This window comes from Rhipicephalus sanguineus, chromosome 8 (assembly GCF_013339695.2).
Source record: "Rhipicephalus sanguineus isolate Rsan-2018 chromosome 8, BIME_Rsan_1.4, whole genome shotgun sequence".
Lineage (NCBI taxonomy): Eukaryota > Metazoa > Arthropoda > Arachnida > Ixodida > Ixodidae > Rhipicephalus > Rhipicephalus sanguineus.
The window spans coordinates 30,154,152-30,179,720 of record NC_051183.1 but is presented as its reverse complement, the minus strand read 5'-3'; the positions used below and the strand labels follow the sequence as shown (position 1 = coordinate 30,179,720).

The 25,569-nt window shown below is 45.9% G+C and overlaps 1 protein-coding gene across 1 annotated transcript in view; it reads right to left on the bottom strand.

The window, feature by feature from the left end:
* The window catches only part of LOC119403118 (tryptase), a 43,976-nt gene extending 21,953 nt beyond the window's left edge, over positions 1-22,023 (bottom strand). The window contains exons 1-2 of the mRNA XM_037668526.2: positions 21,908-22,023; positions 18,766-18,912 (exon numbers count right to left, since the gene is read on the bottom strand). Coding sequence (XP_037524454.2) covers positions 18,766-18,912; positions 21,908-21,946 — 186 coding nt within the window. The 5' untranslated portion in view covers positions 21,947-22,023. The remainder of the gene's footprint in view (positions 1-18,765; positions 18,913-21,907) is intronic.
* Positions 22,024-25,569: the final 3,546 nt, after the last annotated feature.

Below are 25,569 nucleotides of genomic sequence, written 5' to 3'. Positions count from 1 at the left end.
ACTCTTGCACGGAAGAAGGCACAGAGGAAACGCCGTTGGCGGCCGCTAGCTGCTGAGGCGGTAAGAGTGGCCCGTAATGCCGCGATGCCTGACTGCTTCGTTAAAGGAGGTTCTTCCTACAACTGCCAAGAACGAACGTTTCTGTAAAATTTTTATTTCTGTTAAACGCTGTAGTGAGATGGCGCCTTCGATTTTTCAGCGTGCAAAAACAACCTGGTGAAGGGGTCTTTTGAACGATGCCTTGGGATGCCAGGCGCCTTGAACACAGTAAAAAATTGGCACAGCTAGGCCCTAGGTGTGCGAAGACTCAGGGAACAGTGGAACTGGCGGCCTTCCCCTCCTCCTCACCCTTAGATCACTCCTCCTTGCCCTCACTTCCCTTTCCCACCCTTTTGCTGTACTATACTGTACATGGCAATGCTATTCTATACCTTCTTCCCCTCCTGATTTTCCTCCTCCCGTCCGCCACGGTGGATCAGTTGTTACGGTGTTCGGCTGCTGACCCGAAGGTCGCGTGTTCGATCCCGGCCGTGGCGGTCGCACTTCGGAGGAGGCAAGTGGTAGAGGCCCGTGTTGTGCGACGTCAGTGCAAGTTAAAGAACACCAGATGGTAGAAAATTTCCGGAGCCCTCGACTACGGGGTCCCTCATAATCGTATCGTGGTTTTGGGACGTAAAATCCCAGATATCTTTATATCCTTCCTCCTCACCCTCACTTCAATTGTCCGCCCCCTTGCAATGCTTGGCTATGCTATGTTATGCTATACCCTCCTGCTTTTCGTCCTCCTCACCATCACTTCTCTTTCCTACCCCCTTGCTATACTATACCATACACCGCTATGCTACGCTTTGTCCTTTCCCTATACACTTCCCTTTCCCACACCTTGCTATGCCGTACTATACATGGCTGCGCTATACTTCCACTTCGCTTTGCACAGCTGCGCCGAGTTTTGAGCGGTTGCCGATCAGGGTGAGAACTCGAGCTTAAACACCTCTGCTGTTTAAAAATATCAAAGCCAGCTCCACCCCAAGTGAAAGCTGTACGAACTGCAGAAAATTGATGCGCCTTTGTTTGCCTTTTGTTTATCTTGTGTTTATTTGCTCTTTTCTGTGCCCTGCCACGGTAGTCTAGTGGTTATGGCGCTCGACTACTGACCCGAAGGTCGTGAGATCGAATCCCGGCCGCGGCGGCTACATTTTCGATGGTGCCCCGCCACAGTGGTCTAGTGGTTATGGCACTCGACTGCTGACCCGAAGGTCGCGGGATCGAATCCCGGCCGCGGCGGCTGCATTTTCGATGGAGGCGAAAATGTTTGAGGCCCGTGTACTTAGATTTAGGTGCACGTTAAAGAACCCCAGGTGGTCGAAATTTCCGGAGCCCTCCACTACGGCGTCTCTCATAATCATATCGTGGTTTTGGGACGTTAAACCCCAGATATTATTATTACATTTTTGATGGAGGCGGTAATGTTTGGGGCCCGTGTACCTAGATTTAGATGCACGTTAAAGAACCCCAGGGGGTCGAAATTTCCGGAGTCCTCCACCACGGCGTCCCTCATAATCATATCGTGGACGTTAAACCCCACATATTATTATTATTATTATTATTATTATTATTATTATTATTATTATTATTATTATTATTATTATTATTATTATTATTATTATCTTTTCTGTCCTTTTGGGTTGTTTCCCTGTGTTTATGTACTCTTTTGTGTTGTTTTCATGTGATTATGCGATATTTAATATAACTTTCTGCTCCTTCCGTTGTGATTATCTTATTTATTTTGCGATTATCTATTTTCTATTGTATGGTCTTCTTCCTACTGTTTTTCTAATGCTTGCTGCTCCGAGCGTGGTGCGTCTAACTCCCGGCACTGACGCTCCTCATTCGCTTCGCTGTCTTGGATAGACAAAATTGACCCTTCGGCGACGCTGGCGTTCGCGGACAAGCAAGCGCTGGCATTCTAAACGTGCCGCGTGCTTATGCGCATCAAACATGGGACCTGCGTGACGCCAACGCCAGACATGAGACGACGCAGGGTGGTCCCTTAAACTTCTCCACTATGGAGCTCAAACTATGAACACTACTATAGACCTTCTAGGAGGGACACTACTAGGGACTATGAACTTCCACTCTGGACACTTAAACTGCTCCACTAATATGGCTGTTTAGTGGCTAGGTAATGTGTTTGTGAACCTCTGAATAAACATACGTTTTCTTTAAAAGCAGCGGCCACCGCGGTGGCTCGATGGTGGCGTAGCTTGGCTGCTGGCCTGAAAAACACGGCTTTAGTCACGGCCGCGGCGGTGAGATTTCTCTAAAGGCGAAAGGCCAGAAACCCGTGTACTGTGCGATGTCGGTGTAGGATAATGAATCTGAGCTGCTCGATATTTTACAGAGCCCTCCACTACGGCGTCTCTCATAGCAAGAGACAATTAAACTAAACTAACTAACTAACTAACAACTAACTAACTAACTAACTAACTAACTAACTAACTAACTAACTAACATCAAGAGCAGGACGAAGCCTTCAGTATCAGTACACAGCCCGCGTTTTTACAGCGAAAGCTGTTATGAAATCATTTCACCGGCCGTTTTTGGCGCCGTAGTTGTCCGCCGCCGCCGCCGCCGCCGCCGCTGCCGCCGCCGGTGTCCGTAACCAGTATCGCTCGAAATAAGAAAAAAAACGAAATAAGAAAAAAATGCCAGGAAGGAACGAGGTTCGAACCTGGGGCCTCTGCGTGGGAGCCCAGTATTCAACCTCTGAGCCATTCCGGTGCTTGGAACTGCTATGCAAAAAGGTCCTATACAGACTTCATGTCGGGAAGGAACCACATTAGCATATGCAATATAGCGTGGTAGAGAGTAAAATAAGCACCAAGCGTCGCCCAACGCGTCGCACAACGCGAATTCTGTAACCAGGCGTCACACAATGCTAACTGCGCAATGAGTAGGTTGTTGAATGCTTCCAACCCATTACAAAGGACTCTGCCATAATTCTTCATCGTCGTCAGGCACAGCATCAACAAAGTGCGCATAATGCCTTACATGCGTTTGGCAGGTACCACGGCTCTTCGTAGAATGACGAAAAATGGCCCAGTGCCTGCTGCCCTACTTCTCAAACATTACAATGATTTATAGCGTAGTGGGTTCCTCGCAAGTGCACTTGTAGTGGTTGCCAAGGAAGCCCATAAGCGCATGATCCATATCCTCGGGGTCTCAGATAAATTACAGTGATTTAGAGCGTAGTGGGTTTCTCGCAAGTGCACTTGTATTGGTTGCCAAGGAAGCCCATTAGCGGATGTTCCATTTCCTCGGGGTCTCAGTAAAATTACAATGATTTAGAGCGTAGTGGGTTCCTCGCAAGTGCACCTGTATTGGTTGCCAATGAAGCCCATCAGGGCATGATCCATTTCCTCGGGGTCTCAGTAAAATTACAATGATTTAGAGCGCAGTGGGTTCCTCGCAAGTGCATTTGTATTGGTTGCCAAAGGATCCCATAAGCGCATGATGCATTTACTTGGGGTCTCAGTAAAGTACTTCACCCCACCCCGTCTCTCTCCCACGGCAACGTATGTTATACAGCATGACGGGAGAGGGAAATAGCAACCGGGCGCCACCCAATGCAAATTACTTAACTGGTGGGCCGTTTAAAGCTTCCAACCCATTACAAAGGGCTGAGCCATAATTCTTCATCATCATCAGTCGTCGCGTCAACAAAGTGCACATAATGCCTTACAGACGTGCGGCTGGTGCCTCGCTTCTCCGCAGAGTGACGAATAATGGCTTAGTAGATGCTTCCCAACTTCACAAAAATTGTGATTTATGGCGTAGTGGGTATCTTTCTAGTGTACTTGTATTGTAGCCCCAAGAGAGCTGACAACGGGCTCTAGAAACGCCGCTCTTCCAGCTTTCGCTGTGACTGTGCTGCGGTTTCAGCGCAGGCCTGGCGTTTTTTATCTGCACTTGACATGCGCTGTCTTGAACAAATGCTACACACTTGTAAACACGAAGAGTATTGACCCATGGCAGAATATGGCCTCTAGTAGGGCGCTAGAGGTAAAATATTTTGCCAAGGATACAAACAAAACGTTTGTTGGCAATCTGTGTCATACCATCCATGGAAATTGGTTTGTTTTAGCAGCAGTCCCATTCACAATCATCCCTTGGGTGGGCATTCCGCACTCTGAAAAAGAAAGAAAGCGACACATCTTGAAAATTTGATGGTACTGATGGTGTATCAATTTCTATGGTATAGGGACGGTCTATGTTAAATAAGAGTAATATACTTATAAATAGGTTACAGTACGGTCGCATGTAAAAAGCCATAGTTATAAGGATGTGATATATTGCTCGTTACCTTATATTATTTCAAGTACGCTTCTTAAGCCTTAAGAAGTTTCGCAGCAGTCAGCATTTGGAATATTAGCCGTCTTTAGCTTGTCCGGTATTCCGGTATACGCAAAGGAGTTTACGGAATAATTTTTTTTTAATATCTGGGGTTTAATGTCCCAAAACCACGATATGCTTATGAGAGACGCCGTAGTGGAGGGCTCCGGAAATTTCGACCACCTGGGGTTCTTTAACGTGCACCTAAATCTAAGTACACGGTTTACGGAATACCGGGTCACTGGACGATGGTATCGACATCTTCTAACGCTTCGTGCAACCACAGTTATAGAGAGGTTTATTAAAGACGATAGTATTTATTGGGGAACTTAAACGCAGAAACTTTGGTCTGTCTGTCCGTCCATCTGTCTTTCTGTTTGTCTGTCTGTCACCCGATTCAGCGACCCGGCCAAAGTTGAACCACTTGCTTACCACTCACCCATCTTGAACTGGTACGGCTGTTCATACTTGTGAACGTTGTCGATCAAAAAGTAAATATTACGCTTATCTGAGGCGCAACATCACTAGGTAAATATTAGGTGGTGTGTTCCTTTAATAGAAAATACATAGATACGTAATTCTAATGACCCTAGTTTCCTAAGCTGCGCTGAAAATGCCTATGTGCGCCGACGAACGCCCTCGCCACGGAGGAAGGAAACCCTCTGCACAAGCTCATGTTTCCCGACGTGTTGCCAGACGGCGTCGATACCTCACGCAGCACCTCCTCTATCGTCTTTACACGGCATTTGCAGCGGAGCACGCAGATACGCGGCCAATTTTTTTTTTTTTTGGCTTTGCCTAGTCTCCTTGAGGAAAAAAGTTTAAAACGCCAACTCCTTCGGTGTTAGGCTGCTGCCAAGAATTTACATCGGCAGAGAAGTAACATACACCAGGTTTCTGCAATAACAATTCTCGGCTTGCCTGGTTCATCTCGTCCCCGCCATATGGCATCACCTATCTGGCCTCCCACGGTTACGGCTGCGATATCAGGGATAACGCTGGCGCAAAAATTACACCATCTCCCGCTAAAGGGGACCATGAGGCGACGCGAAGCCGGAGCACTTGCACGATCGCGTTCCTTTGGCCTTCGCTGGCCCTGCTACCGACCTCACGTCGTGGAACGCGAAGAGGAACACTACGCGCATAGTGTCTTCCCTCTAGCCTGGCCGTTAATTCTCACAGGGCGTGCGGGGAACGTCGACAGGCGCGCGAGAGAGAGGCAGCGTAGGAGAGGAGAGAGAGGGGGAGGGGACGCGCATGCGCTGGCCCTCATCGCGGCGCTGCGCAGGAGAGAATTTCGGCATGCCGAGCCCGCATTTCAGAGGAGCCAACCGAGGCAAGCGCTGGACTGAACGCGCAGCGCTCTACCACTTGAAGGACAGGAGACTAGAGGAGGAGAGTAGCGTATGTGCCGTGAAAGCACAAGCGAGAACGCAGGAGAAGCGCAAGCAGGTGCTGTTAGAGAAGTGGAGAGAGTAACGCGCAGCTGTTGAAGAGAAGGAAGGAGGAGAGTCGCGCATGCGTAGTGTGAGTGCGGACTACTACGCCGCGTTACATACCCCCGAGCAAGAGATACTTCGCATCTAAAAAGCTCGCAGTGAAACTGAAACTGTCTAATAAATGTCCCTCAGTTTTGGCTGGCACAACGTCTGATATCAAGCATCACAACTAACTCCCAGGGTCCAAGGCGAAGGCCACCTTTTTAGTTTCTTCTAAGTCAATGTACTGAACCTTCTGCGCCCACCTAAGAAATATTTCTGCAGCTAACGTGATCTTGCAATGCCTCCGGAATCATATGCACTGTAAGCTTTCTGCACTTAACCTTGTTTTGCACTGCCTCTGGGATTCTTTCACCAAGGAATGATGTCATGTTATGACGTCACCATGTCACGTCACGTTATGCGATGTAACAGCAACGTCATGATGGAGTCCCAAATTCTGGCCATATGTGACGATAACGTCATATGATAACGTCATATGGTGACGTCGCCAATACGTGATGATTTTTTGCATCACTCCTGTTGACGTCGCCGACGTAAGATGCCGAGACAGGATGCCGGTCAACATTCGTGTTTGATGAGGCACCTAAGGCTTTCGCCGTAATAACTTTCACAGATCAGACAACACTTACGGCGAACGGCCTTACGTCACCGATATGTGAGCGTGAAAGCACATGGGCGACATGTCAGGTGAATTTCCATGATATTCCGCATAACGGCCATGTGCGACAACATGACGCCTAGTTCAATTGCCACAGGCTACGGGGCAAAATGGGCACTAAGGTGGGTAGAGCTCGTCCCTTCTACATGACGGCCAATTTCGCATGGGCGGCCGTGCGGCTGTGTGCATATGCGGTACGCGCGCCACGTGTTGCACGGATAGGTCGGCAAGCTCACTCATGAGTCGACTCACTCAAACTATGGCCCATGAGTTTGAGTCTGAGTGAGCCAGGAACAATATAATTTCGATGAGTCTGAGTTCGATTGAGCGCGGCTGTGTAATAACTTCGCTGAATTCCAGTCCGACCGAGCCCGCATGATTTTGATTTTGCTGAGCTTGCGTTGGAGTTACCCACGCTGAATAGAAATTTTGTACGAGTGAACTTTATTAAAAATTTGCGCAGCTTGCACTGAGTCGCGCAAGGCTGGAGCAGAGCAGAGCTGGTCGGCACTCGGCTGGTCCTGGCACACGTGCATTCACAGCCTTAAAATTGGGCGACTTGGACTACGTTCACGGTGAACAGCACGAAAGGGCACGGACAAAACATTCAATTACGAAATAGATTCCAGCGTTGCTGCGGAAATTCTACACATCATGAGTCACCCGCAACGCGGAATACGTAAAGACAAGTGACAGACCTTGTTTCACCCCTGTCAACTCTCAGTAGGCAACTGGTACACAGTTCCTGCCGAAAGTCTGCACAGTCTGGTTAGCCGCAGGGTGGAGCATGCGTGCAGACAATCTGCGGACTAGGATAAATGTTGGACAAGTCATGGGTGACCCAAAGTTCAAGCCTATTAACTCTGATTATAAAATATGTGATGGTTAAAAAAATAAGCACGTATAATTTTTCGCACGTAAGTTATGCAGACAAGTCTACCAGGGGCGTAGCCAGAAATTTTTTTCAGGGGGGGGGGGGGGGGTCAACCATACTTTATGTATGTTCGTGCGTGAGTTTGTATGTGCGCGTGTATATATACGCAAGCAAAATTGAAAAATTTCGGGGGGCGGGGGTTTGAACCCCCTAACCCCCCCCCCCCCCCCCCCCCCCCCGGCTATGCCCCTGAAGTCTACATGCCACACAATGTCTGCACAAATGTCTGCAGACGAGACCTACAGGGAGGTGACTGGGGTGAATGCGGGGTGACTCATAGGTGACTGAAAGATAAAATAAATTTTTTTGAGGGAAGACAGCTCGCGTGTCGTCTGGTCTCCTTTTCTGCCCGTGTACTTTTGCGCTGTTAACCAACCATGAACTCTCATGAATGAAAGTTCTATTGTAGCCGAACATTTCATTATAAGTGAATGCTCACTGCGGTTTGTACGCCTGTTGTAAGAACTAAGCTTGCTTCGGTAGTTGTCGACTACACTGTTATCAGTGGGAAAGCCTCGCTTTTCAGGCAAAACTGCGACGTTTCTTTTTTTACTGCCCAAATTAGACAGGTGACTGCTCGAAGTGTAAGCGTGTACCCTGTACTAAATAAAAAATTCGAAAGATACTTACCGGGTCCATTTATTTGCAACCCGTCGGCACGTACCTAGAAGACGATTGTGTAGAGCAAATTAGCATAGCAAATGCCATATAGGACCCCTGCTCTAATGTATGAAATCAATCGGGGCTGCGTCTATATATAATTCTGCGTATATATTTCTGCGCCTGCTATGACGTTTGCTACTTGTTCGTTTCTTTTGTATAGCTCTTCGTGCTCATATTTCAGTTTTAAGTGCAATGCACTTATAGACCAAAGGCGAACGGAGACATCGTCACGCATTTCCAAGAGGAACAGCCGACGAGCATCGCAGTAGGAGCCCGTGGCTGCGGTCGGGCAGATTGCGTCCCTGTGGCGCGTCGACTCACCGAGTGCGTCCACTACTACCACTGCATGGACGCGCAAACTGCGCCACACTCTGTCGGGCAAGGTCTGTGACGTCACGGTGTAGAGAGGTGTAGAGAAGCCAGAGGCAAAACGTGTGCATTGAGCAACGAGCGGGTGTTTTAAAGGCCCATTGATTATTACAAAGCACTCAGACATATTTAATCATCATAATCAGAAAAAGCATCAACAAAGTGATCATCTGAGTAGGCTCGCGTGTTGCCTTACGGACGCGTAGTGGGCCCTTCGCTAATTCGCAAAAGGAAGAATTATGGAGTAGTATTCAATTTGAAACTATACTTGCAGTAGGCATTTTAAAATAGTTTGAAATGGACAATGTTCCGCACACAGACAATCGTTTCCTCGCGGCACAGTTGAGGCATCCACCGAGAACCGAAGCTAGGCTAGCAATTGAGAAGGCGATGCGCACGGGACCCGGATACGCTATCGCGTTTTACTCTTGAAGGCGAATCTAAGTGTCCTCCAAGTTTTCTGACCTTAAATACCTAAAGTTGCACTAAAGTGCTGCTTGTGAGTGAAGCCGTAAGTATGCAACACCATTGTGAGAACATGGCTAGAAACGGCACTGCACAAGTCAGCAGGTTGTAACATGTTGTAGGAATGTTCATAAATATTAGGCTCATACTAAATATTGGAGGCTTCGTCGACGGAGGGTGGGACGGGACAGGGGTTAATCCCCTCTCTCCCCCGCCCGAAAGAAACTGCCGAACTGATTCATTAGCCCGTTTATACCATTTCTTTTTTTAAGTTCCGCAAATCGTATGCAGTAGTACACGCTTCATTTCATTTATTGATAGCAGGTGCTTTATTAGTATTCTTATTGGGCATGTATGTGTAATTGAAGCAACAGTGGATTATTTGTAAATTTCAACTTATAGCGCCGTTTTCAGACTACTTTTTGCGCTTTTGCCCTATTTACGATATTCTGTCTCTCATATTTTCATTACATTCTAATACGAGCCTTTATTTACTCCTGCGCACAGAATTGCAAAATTTCGGGAGAGAGATTGTTGGTCCCCAGTGTTCCTCAGTCTCTGTTGTGCTTTTCGTTGTGTTTGTCCTATTCCATACACAAAACATCAACAACAACATGCTAAAGGATTACGACCATGTATTGTCCATGAAACATATAATCGTTTGATCATATGTGACTTGTCTTGTGGTCTTGTATCAGTCATCGGTACACGTAATGAATGTGACAACGTCACTGGTGCATGCGAAGTTACAATACATTCGAACGCACGCTGCTGTGATCAGCTCTTGAAAAGGAGACCCTTTAGCTGATGTATTTGACTAATTGATTTCAGAACACAGTCAGCTGCGATTTCTTGCCCATATAATGAAGAAAAGATACACTAATAGTTGCTTGTATCAAGCACCCCTCCCGAACTCTTGCCGCTGCTTTGTGGAACTCTACTCAGCTACACAGCTCGTGGTAAAGTTTCGATTATCATAGCGTCCAGGACCCATTATTTTTCATTTGGTCATTGTATCAAGGCCAGCCTGCTGAGAAATAGTTTAGTGAGTCTGAGTCCGAGTGAGTTCGGTTGAGGAAAATTTCGGTGAATCTGAGTCCGAGTGAGCTCTCACAGCAAAATATGTTTCTTTAGTGAGTCTGAGTGAGTTCTAAAATTTTTGCCGACCTATGGCTGCAGATATTTTCTCAAGCGCCGCGGGATCATGCTTACTGTAAAAGGTCACTATAAAAGCAGCTTGAATCTTACCGAAGACGATGATCCCAGGAGCAGGGTTACGCCAACGACGAAATATATCATAGCGGTCAAGATTGCTCGGATTACTCGTTGTCTGCGAAGAATACATAGCTGGCGTTAGTATGGAAAAGTGCTAGTTTAGCGTGCTCTGTGGCGTAAGGCTCGCAGACGGCGACACGTGTGTGTTTTATTGACTGCGCGTGTTTCAGTTCAGGATATACCGGGTGTGTAACAGCGGATAACAGCAGGCCTTAATTGCATGCACTGTACTTTATCGATTGCTTGCGCTTTAGACAGCAAGCAAGGAACTTCATACAACCTGCCATTTCGTTCCGCTAAAAATTGATTGATGTGTAAAGGGCGCTAGAAGACAATTCGGCTGCTACACTGCTTTCTCTTATCAATCAATCAATCAATCAATCAATCAATCAATCAATCAATCAATCAATCAATCAATCAATCAATCAATCAATCAATCAATCAATCAATGGAAGCTTTACTGTAAAGCCTAGGGAAACCCACCAACCTTGGTTATGGTCCACTTTGCTGGCCATGTAAATATGTGCTTTCTGCATATGGGAATATACAGAAGCTCTTACAAGATAAAACGAAGATCGTATTTTACTTCATACATATGAGACGGGTACAACTACTTAAAATTATAAGTTTATGAACCAAAGCGGAATAATTTTGTCAATACTAAAGCGAGGCATCGTGCATAAGATGTCGGGATGGTGTAAACAATGAACGTCTGACTAAGACACTGACACTACCTGAATGCAGTCTAAACTCTGCTGACTTGAGCCTTTGCTGCAGCATTCCTCCATGTACAAGCATAAACCACGTCTCTAAAGCCAATGTGATAGCTGCTTGACAAGGAAGAACATCAATATGACATTTTACACATAGCCGTATAATATATTTTTTAATGATTACCCCAGAGATATTCGCCTGGTTCGTCGTAACTGTATACGTTAAAATTCCACAAAGAGTGTGCAACCTAATGTTCCCTCAGCTTCAGCGAATGACTATTCCGGCAACGCGAAAAAGCGCAAATCCAAATACGAATGGATTATCTGTTGTTGTTACAGAAGCATTCGGTTCGATAATTCGTTATCTTGCAGTATTGAATTACGGAATAAATAGAGGTACGTGGCTTCCAATATTGCGCATGTATTGCCTATGCGGCTCGGAAACGCAGCCATTTCCCCAGCCTCCGGTGTCTCAAAGGGGCCGTTTAAGGGCGATTTCTGGAAATCAGGAACTGGAAGGAACTCATACGGGCCAAGGAAAACCTGCTGTATACAACGAAATCTTCATTTTAACGCTAAAAACATGAAATGCGACAGGAAACGTGCTTGTCCTGTCGACAGGACGCAGGGCAGGACAAGTGCTTGTCCTGTCCTGTGCTCGTCTTTTATAGAGCTGAAATGAAGATGTCAAGTAGTAAACAACTCACCGAGCAACAAGTTCTTATTTAAACTGCTGTACACATTTTGAACATCATCACTGAGCAGTGCAAACGACAAAGAAAGGGTGGGAATTTAGAGAAAAGTGAGCCCAAAAGCATGATGACGAAAAGAAAGGCACGTACAGGTGAACATGTCCGTTGTACGTGTGTTCTTTTTGTCTTCGTGTGTAACAGCGGAACTGTTTTAGTAGAGCATCGGTTCGGGAAGGGTGAACAGAAATTATCATCATCATGAACCGTCACGCACTCTCTTCTTCCTCTTGGTCATCTGCTTCAGCTCCAGAACACGTGAGCCGATTTGCCCGGCATGGCGTACAATAACCCTGATCGGTGAGAGAATGAGTGTAAAGAGAAAGAAAGTGAGAAAGAAATGGCGAGAGAAAGAAAGAAAGAGATAGAAATAAAGAGAAATTCTTGTTGAAAATATTTTTGACGAGGCAGGATTCGAATCCACGTACCCACGATCCGAAGGCGAGCATTGTGACCACTCGGCTATCCAGGCACACTAGCAGAGCATGACATGGCCTTGTATAGTCTAGTACACGAAGGGGGTGGGAAAATAAAGTGAGGGTTAGGATGGGGAATGTGAGGGCGAGGAGAAGGGAATGGAGGAGGGGAGAGAGTAAAGCACAGCATAGAAAGAACGAGAGAAATAGACAGAGAAGAGAGAACAAAGACAGAAAGAGAAACATAGAAACACAGATAATCAAAGAAAGAGAGAGAAAGACGAATCTAGAAACAGAGAGAACGAGAGAGAGAGACAGGTAAGAAAGAGAATGAAAGATAGAAGGAGCGCGAAATTGAAATCAAATATATATATATAATATATATATATATATCTATATATATATATATATATATATATATATATATAATATATCTATATATATATATATATATATATATATCTATTATATATATAGAGAGAGAGAGAGAGAGAGAGAGAGAAATAAGCAGAAATAAACACACAAAAAGTCATAAAAATAGAGAGGAGAGGGAAAAAAGAAAGAGAAAAATAAGGAGAAGCAAGGCAGGCTGCCCAGCTACGCACTTCTTTCAAGCTTGGCGCCACTAATGCGAGGCTGCCTAAAATTTTTGTGTTGCCTTTACTTCAAGCACGTTACACCAAGTCTCTTACATCAAGCTACCCCTAATTCAAGACGTAGGTGAGAGAAAGCACGCGACTTCACTAGCAACTCACTGCATTAGAAAGCACACGCGCCTAAGACATTGCCTACACCCATTTGTTTGCACGGACCCACCAAGATGTTCAACCAGTGCTACCTCGCCAACAATGTCGATACTTCGGCTCTATGAGGTGTCCGGCTGAAAGGAGCCGTCTGTCGCACATGCATATCATAAGCCTTGGCACGGACTTTGAAAATAAGTCTTAATACTCATGCTATTAACTCACCTTACTAACCTAGAAGAGACAACCCGGCGCTTGGCAGCCAGCCTTGTAGAGTCCAACGCGGACGGGGAAAGTAATTATAGGAGGCAATATCTTTATGATTCAATCAAGGCATTTTTTTTCGAAATTTCAATCTCGAAGAATCGAGATAGAAAAAAGAACAATGACGACTGACTCATATAGACAGGTCTATTGTGTCGCAAGACAATATACAAAAGAAAAAAAATCGTGAAGAGTTTGTTTTTAGAAGGGTCGTTTCTCCAAGAGTTTGCACAGGCGTTGCAAGGGGCTTGGTTTGGATGAACCTAGCGTTTGACAGAAAATTTGCCAGCACTCTTGACGCAGCATTGTTCTAAACAGCTGTCTCTGCCAGCGTCAACGATCGTAGCGAGTGGGAGCCCTGATTAACAATGGCGTCGCTACGCCAGGAATACTCCCAAGAACAAGTGCGTGAAAATCATGGCAATCAAAAGAAGGCAGAAGTTCAGGAGAAGCTTTGACATGTGGGTGTCGCTGGAGCCAACGTTTTGAGAAGTGTTCTTGTCTTATCCAAACCAGTTCACTTTATTTAATTTCATTTAATTTATTTTACCCTCCATTGCACAAAGCTTTACAGAGGGGAGTTGGGTGCATAAAATTACAAAAATGCAAACAAAATAACACAAAAAATAACAAGTACAATAAATATCAAAATACAGTTGCCGAAGCGTTGGCTCAGTGACACTCCCAGTTCTAGAAAGTTATGGTGTTACATAATGGAGACAGTCGGCCAATGGCAAACAGCGGTTATGAATTGATAAGTTTATTATTTCGGATCCAGAGATGTGGATAAGGAAGCATTTATTTCCTCATTCTCAGCCTATGCTCACAAGAGAAGAGGCAGTGTTCTTCCAGAAACTTCAGACAGGCCCAATCTCTCATGGTGAACGCTACGTATACCGCGACTGAAACCGAGACGACTGACAATTCCTCTCTGCAACGAATACACTCTACTCTGCCCTGTGTTATGAGAGTGAACGAAATTCAGCAATACCAGCTATCACTGAACCAAACATTGAACGGTGGGAGGTAGAACTGACAAGCTGACGCCTCGAAGACCAGCGACGTCGGGTGAACACGGTCAATCTGCCAGCTCAGGCCCACTACATCCTGGACTAGGGACGCCGCCCATCTTGAACGACTGCACTGTCGGCTCTCTCTTTCGAATAAATTTTATTTTTCCTGAGCATATTTTTATGTCCCCTGTAGGACGAAGGCCTTTCACAATGATCCCCGATATACCCAATCTTGCTCAAGGTGATTAAATATTATATCTCCTAACATCTAACTCGCAACCATCCTCGTTCTTTTCCCTGGTATTCATTCCCTATCTCTAGCTGAGCACAGGTTGTCTGCCCCACGCATTACGTGGCCAGAACAGATCTATTTATTTCGCTTAATATCAACTAGAATATCAGCAATCTCTGTTCGTTGTCTGACTAATTCTGCTGCCTTCCAATTTCTCAATGTTGCGCCTAAAATTTTCACTTCCAATGCGCTCAGCGTGGTCTTTAACTTTTTCTCGAGATTTCTTCGCTCTCCTCGAAGTTTCAGTCACATTTGTAAGAACTGGCATTATTTATTTAGAAGCCGTTATATCCTGGAAGATGTTGGCAGCGACTACTTGTCTTTCCGAAATTGTGATTGGGTTGTATTCGATCTTGGGAATATTTATATGATAAACAATTCTTTATGAATAGAGATCTTGCTGTTTTGTCAACATCTCAGTCATAATTCTATTGCAGACCCTCTACATGGCTACGCTTGTTGCAGATATTAGGAATGACAATGTTGACACAGCTTGGACATCAGAAGAAGGAGATGTTTAATGACAAGAAGGAGGAGAGGTCTGCCTGGAAAACGGTTTTCATCAAAACATTGCAATGCCTACCATCCATTTACGGCACATCATTGTAACTGTCAAGATTCTACTCCGAGCAGCACAACGAGGGAGTGGCGAGCGACTCTCCACTCACGGCCATTCGGCGGGCCCGCGAGGTGGCGGATAGGCTGAGCCTGTCTGCCCCGACGAAGTTCTTCGCCGAGTGCAGTCCTGCTAGACATAATGAAAGTTATTTTCCTTAATTAATTATAATTAATTTCTTAAATATTATTCGTTCATTTTATGCTGCACCACGTGACCAGACACCTCGTGTAGCATACAATTCATCAGGCCCATCCTGCCATGCTGAAATTCGTGAATAAAACCAATTTGGCCTGCTGTTTCAGACATCTTTTCGTTAACACGACAGGGTTAAAGAGGTCGATTCGCAGAATTTTTGGTGTCGGCGTCGTTGATTGTGAGCGAAATATCAGCGTTGTCCACGAGCGGTAAGTCGAGATAGACGCAAATAAATAATAATAGAAAAGATAGGTTTGACTGAGAATCGAACCCAGGCCTTCTTCGTGGCAGGCAAGTGCTCTACAACAGAGCCACGTCACTGCTTGGAACTGCTTCCGAAAAAAAAAGAACCCTATACGAATGTAATGTAACGCGAAGAGTCTCCTTAAGGCACGTAATATTGCGCGGCAGTAGCGTAGAATTTCGCTCGACATGTGTCTCGACGCGTCAAGACATGTGAATTGCACAACACGTGATGGGTCTAAAGCCTTACCCATTACAATGCACTCAGACATATTTAGTCTTCATCATCCGCAAAAGCATCAACAAAGTGAGCAGCTGCGTAGGTTCGCGTGTTGCCTTACGGACGCGTAGTGGTTACCTCGCTGATTCGTAAAAGGAATAATTATGACGTAGTGAGAACTTTGCAACTGCACTTGCAGTAGGCGTTGTAGGATAGTTTTAAACAGCCAATGTTACTCGCACAGAAGTTCCTTCCCCTTCGACATGGTTGATGTGTCGTCCGCCACGGTGGTCTAGTGGCTATGGTGCCCGGCTGCTGACCCGAAGACCATGGGATCGAAGGCATTTTCGATGGGGCGAAAATTCTTGAGGCCCGGGTACTTGGATTTAGGTGCACGTTAAAGAAGCCCAGGTTGTGGAAATTTCCAGAGCCTTCCACAACATCATTCCTCGTAAACATATTGGGGTTGTGGGACGGTAAACCCAACGAATACTATAGTTGAGGTGTCCACCGAGTACCGAAGCGAGGCTACCGATTAAGAACGTGATGCCAACGGGGCGCAATGACGCTGCAGCGTTCTACCCTTGAGGCAAAGCTCAAGCGTCCTCTCTTTTTTGTCTCTCTGTTATTTTTTATTTTTCTAGTTTCATTTATATTTTTTTCATTCTATATTTCCCCTACCTATTCCTCTGTTTATGGATCCGGATTTCAACCCAGGCCTTCTGCCAGGCAGTCGAGTACTCTGCCACAGAGACACGTCAGGGTTTGGAATTCCGCAGAAGAAATGCTTTAAACAGGCGTCGTGTAGAACAACGAATTGCGTTAACAGATTTAATGTAGGGTGGTAGAAGAGTAAGATAACACCAGGACAATGCGAACTGCGTAAAGACTCGGTGGTTTAAAGTTTCCTACCCATTACAAAGGGCTCAGCCATAATTATTCGCCCTCATCAGCCACAGCATCAACAAATTACCACTGTACGCGCACAAGCTATACTTATTCTTCGGTGGATATCCTTTACATGAGTAGGCTCCCCTGCTAATGTTTCGCGTACATAGACATACTATTCTACTGATTAAAGGGTCCGGTTGTCAATGACGACTGTGTCTTCTAGCCCCTTGGTTGCTGTTTTGCACTCAGTACCATTCTTAATGATTTGTAATGCCGCCAGATGAAACCATCCATACAGCATTGCGTCGCTTCAGTGGTACATAGATGTTAATAGGCGAACAGCTGCACTTGCACACTTGTTACAAAATCCCTTCATGTGGAGGCACGCACAGAAGGGATACGCGAAATCAGGTTACGCTGACATGCTGTTTTTTAGAAACTCCAGCGGCGTTGATTTCGCCAAAGTTGCTTGTTAGGTACGGGAGAAGAAAGCTGACTTATTTTGTCTCCAGTGCCAGGGAGTAGCCAGAAATATTTTTTCTGAGGGGGGGGGGGGAAGGGTGGCTGTTAACCTCCCATTCATGGCTACTCCAATAACCTGTACGTAATTGAAACGCCATTGAGTTCAGAGGATGTCTTTCGGTTCCTTAAGTGTTGAAACGGGCACAAAAGAGGCTCTCGAGACGGCAACTAAGTTCGCTTGCCGGCTGCCTTAAAATAAAATGAAGCCTATATATACTGCTGTGAAAGCCAACTACAGACCACGCCCGGAGCAAAATGCGTCCAAATTGATATCGTAACGGTCGTGATAGCTTTCAAACCTCAAGGCGATATCTGCCGCCTGGTGCTATGCTATACTTTTTTATCGAGGGGGGGGGGAGGGCAGGTAATCTACTAATACTCTTCTCATGGTAACTGTTCTTTGATGAAGCATAGTAATTTATTAATGCATCCTAGCTTTTTTTTTTTGGTGTTTCATGAATGAAATAGAAGACCGCTGAAAGGAGGGCTATCTGAGTAGGTTGTAACAAAGACAATGTCGTACGTAGCCCAGTACTATTCTTTTTTTTACTTCAACGTAGACTTGCTTTGAAGCATAATGCACGCTGTGTGTGTTGTAAGGACTGTGCTGCATGTGAACTAAAGCAGTGTTTTGTAGCATCTGTTGTGTACGAAACTATCATAACTGGTTCGTGGCAATGTAGCGCAAGCTGGCTTGCAGCAGGAGATGACAGCGCTTCGCTTGCAAGCCTAATGGGTCCATACTATCTGGCATACACTTTTCTTCACCACGGGAAACGAACAGTTTTAGGCACGTTGCACCAGGTGCTGCTTCCATCTGCGCCCAGAAGTGGCCGCTGGTGTAAGGACCACTTTAGTTTGAAGCTTCCCAAGCACAACCCCCATTAAGAAGAATGTTGGAGAGGCCTCACCAAGATGATCGAAGCCCAGCAGTCGATCGCCTTCGCGACTGAAGAAATAGTCCCGCTTATGCACTCGGCAGTGTTTCCTCCGAAGGAGCCGCAGGTCATCCGTCGTGTGACGTCATTCTAGAGTGCGTACCCATTGGCACAATCTTACATGCATCCGCCCTTCAGCAGTATATACCGCTCATTTCTAAAGTTGAACCCCACTCTATGTGTATTGAATGATGTCGATGACGGTGGTTCGAAGCAACACAGAAAGCAGATATAAATGTCCACTGAAACATTCAATAGTAAGATAAAACTTCAGAAGCCCGCGACATTCCCTCCGCGGATGCGGACGCGCACAAGCCTACAGCAATGGGCGCGCAGTCCAGACTGACGTCATGAGCCGGACGGCCAGTGATCCCACCTTCGGATAACATTGCCGAGTGCATGAGCGGGACTATTTTTTAAGTCGTGTAGACGATTGGCTGCCACGCCTCGGCTGTCTGGGTGGCCTCTCCGGACTTGTTAAATTGTAGTCAACTACAGGAAGTTTCGGTTTGCAGAATTCAGTGTGCATTTGTTTCTTCTCTGTTTATTAGTCCCCCATCAAGGCTTGAGGGCGAAAGAAGCGTAACTTCTCAGATAAACTGGAAGATAGAAGGTGATTGTGGTACGGTGTATGACGGCAGCTGCAGGGGCAATTCGGTTGAGTAGGCCTTGCCAGAGGAGCCCACCACCTGCTTAATCCAGGATGTGAACGCTTCGACGCGCGTGTACACTCCCGGTATGTAGGTCCTTGCGCAGCCCTCACCGAACGAGACAATGCCCACTTGCACGTAGCGGCCCCCGACAACTCGAGACATGAGCGGTCCCCCAGAGTCACCCTGAAAAGAAGAGAGTATGGCGTTCATAATATGCTTCTCTCCGAGAAGGATCTGTTCTAGAGCGTTGAATTCTAAAGTGCCCACACATCGTGCCCTCGGTTTCGTTATATCACCTTGTTAGACATATGCTGTACGAAACTAACCTCTGTTGATTAAACTTTCAGCAGTAGAGGGGTCTGATGCTTTCAGAGGTATTACAAGATACATGCACACTTTGATGCGGGGAATGTTGAGCACGTTGGCGTTGGTAGGCGGAGCCTTATCAACGCCAACGGGCTTTTTCTTTCGCTGAGGATGTGGACGAGTAGGCAATTTGTGCTACTGGGTAGAGCACTGCACGGTACGTAACTCTCGGCCTGGGCCCGGCCCGAGCCCGGCACTTGTTGAAGTTTACCCGCCGAACCCGGCTCGGTGACTTAAAAGCCAGGCCCGGGACCGGCTCGAACCCGAGAAAAAATTTTACCTACCCGGCCCGGCCCTGCCCGACAGGGGTCCGAGCCAATAATCCAGGTGGTGTTGCCCGAACATGGAATCAACAGCAAGCCGTTTTAAGTAGCAAATATCTACGTGTTGTTGGCGCATGCGACGCCAAAAAGTATGCTTTATTCTTCGGTAATTCCTTGTACAAAAGGGCCTCACTGTGGAGCGGGCATACTGGGTACAATGAACGCTGGTTCGGCAGTGGTATACTGTACCTATCTTTTCTCTAAAGACCATGGTAATCATTAAGAGTGTTTGGTAGCCAATATTGTAGCAACAAAAGTGATTTGCAACACGAGTTCAGTTTCAACAGGGAGCGCAGTAAGAACAGAGGAGACATAGAGCAGAACGCTCGCTTAACTTTGTTTTTATTGCGCTCTCTATTGAAATTTAAGCATGCTCTACCACCAAACCCAATCGTGCACCATTCTGGATATGTAACACCTGTCTTCAGCATAGTAGCCACTTGCCACGGCAAGCGAAATACAGAAAAAAAAGCCAAATTTATTACTTTAGTTAACGCTAATCTAGATAAAAATTCTAACGAACTCCGTGCGCCACGTGTGCTTTTCGAAATACGTATAAACAGCCGAAAGGACAAAAAAACCTGTTTGTTATAGCATTATTTTCATATACCACACCACTCCTAGTATATATAATCTACATCCAGGGCCGAAGAACTTGTATCTTTATTTACTGTTTGCTGCGTTTTTTGTTTGCTTTTACATCTGTTTTGTTTACTCAGTCCCCTCTGTAATGCCTTTGGCCTTGGGGGTATCAATAAGTGAAAATGAAATGAAATAAGCTTTTGTGGTATAGTATACAGTTAGTTTCTTTACATGTTATTGTGCAAAAAGTGAAATTATCAAGAGATTCCGGCTGTAAGCATGCCATGCTTTGTTGCATCAGGTATTCAGATATCCTGTGGCACTACAGTTTGCTGAACTGCTTGCACTAGCTGCAGGCGCACGAAATTGGCCTTACAAATTGTGAAGGCGTCGGCAGTCGTAGTTCTCAGACTTCCACCACTGGAGCAAATTTCGGACGTCTCTACGCATTTCTGCAGGATGGAGGCAGATTTCCAGATCATCGCTTCATTTCTCTTGTTCCCGAACGTCGTGCCGCTCTTCAATATCATCTATAAAACTCCTCTTTGAGGGATTCTCCTTGCAGGTTTCAGCAGTGTATGTTATGCACGGTTTGTACTGTGCTCTTTTTTTCATTATATTATGGTGTATGCCTTGCTAACGATGTTGTACCGGTACAAGGTAGCGATTGGACTACGCGGGTAGAACTGGCAGGAGGTGGACGAAGAAATTGCGATCTATTTTCGCGGTTCGTTCCAGTTTGGTATTAAAGGCGCGAATAAGCTTCTCGACGCTTACTCATTGTATGCACATGGTTCGAGGTAAGGGGACATCAACCGGCACGGAATTCGTGATTGTCTTTTTTCAAGCCAGATATATCGTCACGTGAATATGCTTTGCCCCACACCTTGTTTAATGGATCTATGCGATTCCTGCACATTCCAACACTGTTGAGGCAGTGTCATGCAGCTCTCGCACTCTATAGCGGAACACGATGAAAGCTCAAACGTTAACAATGTGGGCACACAAAGCAGGCTGTGCACGTCTATGTCGCGTCACATGACCACTGGGAGCCGTGATGGAGTCACGGAAAAAGAACGCGTCTTTATAGTGATTCTATGTTACGAGACTCCACGAAGACCTTTCGTGATAGTGGACTGCCGGAACTTTCAAGAACGTTACCCTGCTTTGGAGCTCTGTGATCGCTCTTCCGATGATAAGGTATAGATATATTAATTTATTATATAAAATTTATTATAATACATTTATTACTGCGATTAAAAAATAACGTTTCGGGTACAAAATAAAAGCGAATGCAATTATTAATTCACATAATAGTGAGTTGTCAACTATATAAGCGCCTAGTCTATCAAGTAGCCCCATATCAATCCGCAAGAAGCAAAAGAAGTTCCGCACTTGTCCTTCATAAAACTTCTGCATATTGTTTGCCCCACATAAAAGAAAGTGTTTTTTCGAGATGCAATATATGGTACATATATGTATGCACGACGTACGTGCAACAATCTTAAGAACTGAGCTAAGTCCAAGCCCGGCCGGACCCGAGCCCGCAACCTCAAACCCGGGCCTGACCCTAAGCCTGGAACTCCAGGCCCGAGCCCGGCCCGGGTTTTCGGTCAGAAACTACTTTACTTAAACTACTTTCGGGGAGAAAACTACTTTACCCGGCCCGGCCAGTGGGCCCGGGCCGGGCCGGGCCGGGCCATGTTTTCGGCGAGCCCGTGGAGTGCTCTACTACTGGGTATGTTTGGCTGGGCACGTGCTAATAGGTATGCGTACATAGAACATTCTTTGATGATACATCGCATCTGACGCCCAATTTCCCACTAATTCTAGGCGTCCGGCTTTGCTGTGAACGTTTCGTTGCTTATTACATCGAAACTGTGTTCAAACAAGACTTAGCGTGATACCTGGCACGAGTCGGTGCCCTTCCGGTAGGCGCAGTACATCGTGTCACTGACGTAGCTCTTGATGAAGTACAAGACCGAACAGAGCTCGTTCGGTAGAAGCCTGAGTTTCGTATACAGGAGATGGTTCGAGGAATCTCCGCCTGCAAATGAAAGAAAAAAGTCACAGTTTCGCCGCAAGGGCGAAGAAATGAATGCGATAGCAAAAATTGGAATGTCATACGAAGAAAGGTCACTTCTCTCGCTGCAGCGAGAGAAGTGACCTTTGCGTAGTCTATAGCTTCAATGTAAACTTTGCGGTGAAAGCGCAACACGTTCAGCTCGTGACAAGGATTGACTATCGAGCAATAAAATTCGCAACAGTACGAGACGACTTTGAACTTCTGGTGATAAGCTCTGTGCACTATACTTCCAACCAATGAAGAAAGAGACGGGTTCGAATCACTGCTTCGCTGGTATACTGAAATATTTGCTTTTGTGCCCATGTATGTTTCATTTTCGCAACACAAGTAATTAGCGGATCACGTACTTGGCTTTATTGAGCTATGGAACGTTTGCTTCAAAGCGAATGTGATCAGGGGTTGTTCTTTATTTAAACTATGGCACACTGTTTTTATTCTAGTAACTTGCCCGAAGACGAATGCGATACGTTCTACAAGGGCATGAAATGAATGTGCTTAGGCCTGTTTGGTGAAGGTAATACAGTAATGAATCAGCGAAGTTGTCCGTTGCTCAGCACGTGCATTCCTACGCATTCTGGTGGATGTCTCTTGTAATAAGCCTCCACTGCTTCGCTATGCTCTGGAAACACTGGTAAGTTGTCCATCGTGAAAAACAGCGTAAAAATCTGTTCTGGTGTTCCTGAGCGGTCAATTGAGAATGTGGACCGCGTGCTCCTGGTCGGTCACGGCAGTGAGGCTTTAGCCCGGCCTTGGTCATGCATGGCTTGGACATCAGGCATTTGGGCGTGCTTTCTGCTGAGGTGTTTCTGATTCGTCATCAAGGAAGAGGAAAGAACAGACGGAAGGACAGGGAGGTTAGTCAGTTCTCAGACTTGCTGGCTACCCTTTGACAGAGAAAGGGATAAGGGGGATAAAAGATGATAGAAAAGTGCTGTTACAAAAAAAGAAACAATGAAAGAAGAATAAAGAAAGAACACTAAGATGAAAAGGGAAAAAAGGAGAGAAGAACACGATATGCGACAGTGCTTAAGGACTGTCTGTAAAACCAATCGTCCGCAAGAAACGCAAAAACGCTCTCAAAGCCTTTGTGCTGAGTACGGTATAGGTTAGTGTCGCTAAGCCCTTTCCTCCGACAGTGGATGATTCGTAAGTCTATGTAACGCTCTTGAATGTTATTTTCTTGGCGCGAAGACGTTCACAAAGAAGATGGGTGATTGTTTCCTCGCAGCTACAATTATTACATGTCGGGCTGCTGGCTATTCCGTACCGAAATGAGTAGACATTCGTGAAGGCCACTGCAAGCCACAGGCGGTACACGAGCGTTTCCTCAGCTCTAGATATTCCTGACTGAAGACGGAGCTGTAGGGTTGTGAAAACGAAAGATGGTAAATTCCTTCGAGTTTCACTCAGCAAGTGTCAGTTCACGTGGGAGCGAACGCAGCATTGTGGTCAATATATACACTGGTTGCAGGGATGTGGCTACAGTCATCTCAACTTCCCCGTCGTCACTTGAACCTCTAGTACAATACCCGGAACTATGATACTGTGAGTTGTGGAAACTCTTCAATGGAAGTTGAACACATGTGTGACTTGGACGAACGACGTCTGCGCGACAAAAAAAGTATATGAGCATGTCAAATTGTCAGTATTTAAGTTCCATCAGCTTCTGTCTCAATTCTTCTCGCTCCAGGAGTGCTGGCGAAAATTATTTACCCACCCGTGTGTCCTTTCTTCCTGCAGGATATGCTATTCCTGCAATGTCAAAGCCAACTTCAAAACGAAAAGAAAATGTTAGGCATTTCATTTACCGTTATTTCTGGTCGCGGAGAGCAAGAAGAAAAGATTAAAGTTGCAGTTGATGTTCAACTTAGTTTTATAAATCTTATAATTATTTATGACTTTGTTGAACGTTCCTGCGGTCAAGCTTTCCTTAAGAATATCAAAAACAGAACCATTGAGTTCGAGTATATTTTCACGCATTAAGGTAAATATAACGCTGATTTCGGTCGTGGTAGCATCTATGATGAGTTCTAAATTCCAGGGCTAGAGAAGTTGATTCCGATTATTAGGTGAAATCCTAAGATGCCTCGTCAAACGCGAACTTTGACCGTTGGCGTCGGCGCCGTCAACAAGAGTGATACAAAAAACCCTGATCACGTCAAGAGGTCACCATATTACCTCAGCATAACGTCACAGATCGCCAAAATTCGTGACTTCACTATGACTTCACATAGCGTGACGTCACCTGGTGACTCCATCACATTGCTCCGTCGCGCGTTCAATGGATCACGGAGGCAGTGCAAAACCACATGAGGTGGAGAAAGCGTGCAGTGGCTCCGATCCTGGAGGCAGGTCAAAACCACGTTAAGTGCCAGAAGGTTAGGAGGGGGGCGGGGGAGAATCAATGCATCGACTGAGAAGAAAAAGAAGATGGCTTTCGCCCTCGTGGCGAATGCATAAGGGTCCCTGTGAGTTTTAATACACATATAAACTGAATCACACATCACCTTCTTTGAGATGTCCCCAACCAGCGACTATGGTTTCGGTGTCGAAGATGTTCATTGGTGCTGCAGGAATGCATATGGGTCTGGCGTTGCTTCCGTACTCGAATGGCTTTTCCACCTGTAGAAGAAAGAGCCACGATACATCCGCCGAAAGAATGTCTACACCCAACTGATAACACACGTTCTTGAAGGGACACCTTGACAGCTCCTCCGCTCTCAGCACTGCGAAAATCGAAACGCCTGCTGAATTCTTTCAAAATGAACTGGCACTTCCTGTCTCATCTTCAGCGCTGCGTGCGCAGGCATCTCGATTAGGTTGGACGAGCCAAGCTTTACTACAGCCCCCCCCCCCCCCAACCTCTTTCCATTGGTCGACTTTGGAAGAAGGAAGCTTCTTAATGGATATAAAAAAGAAAATGAAGCGATGACGTGCTTCTCCAGCTTTTTGAGGTCAAGGTGGGAAGTAAGCAGTTCTTGGAATAAACCAGGGGTGCTCGGCCGCTATTATTGTTAAAAAGCTGCGTGGCCTGCACTTTACAGCTTGACGGGATAAGCCCGACCCGGACTGACCGAGTAAAGATGTCAGGCTGACTTGGCGCTTCTCCTCCCGACACTCCCCTAGATAATCAGTGGTGCTTCTCTCTCTCTTTCTACCCCCCCCCCCCCCCCAAGCCTATGAGGGTGTTCAGCTATATTTAATATGCATTACCCAGCCCACTTTACGAGATTACTTCAGCATCATCCCAGTGATGGTATGGAATTCCCCGTATGCGCACCAACCCATCCTTATTCGTCGGCGGATATCTTTTACTTAAAGGGACACTAAAGGCAAATAACAATTCATGTCCGAGTGAAAGCTCAATGTATTATAACTTCTAAAACGGCAATATTATCAACAGCAGTGCCATACTTACCGAGAAATTAAGCTAAATGTGTCACACGATGAGCGCCACGAGTGGGACATTTTGGAAGTGATCCC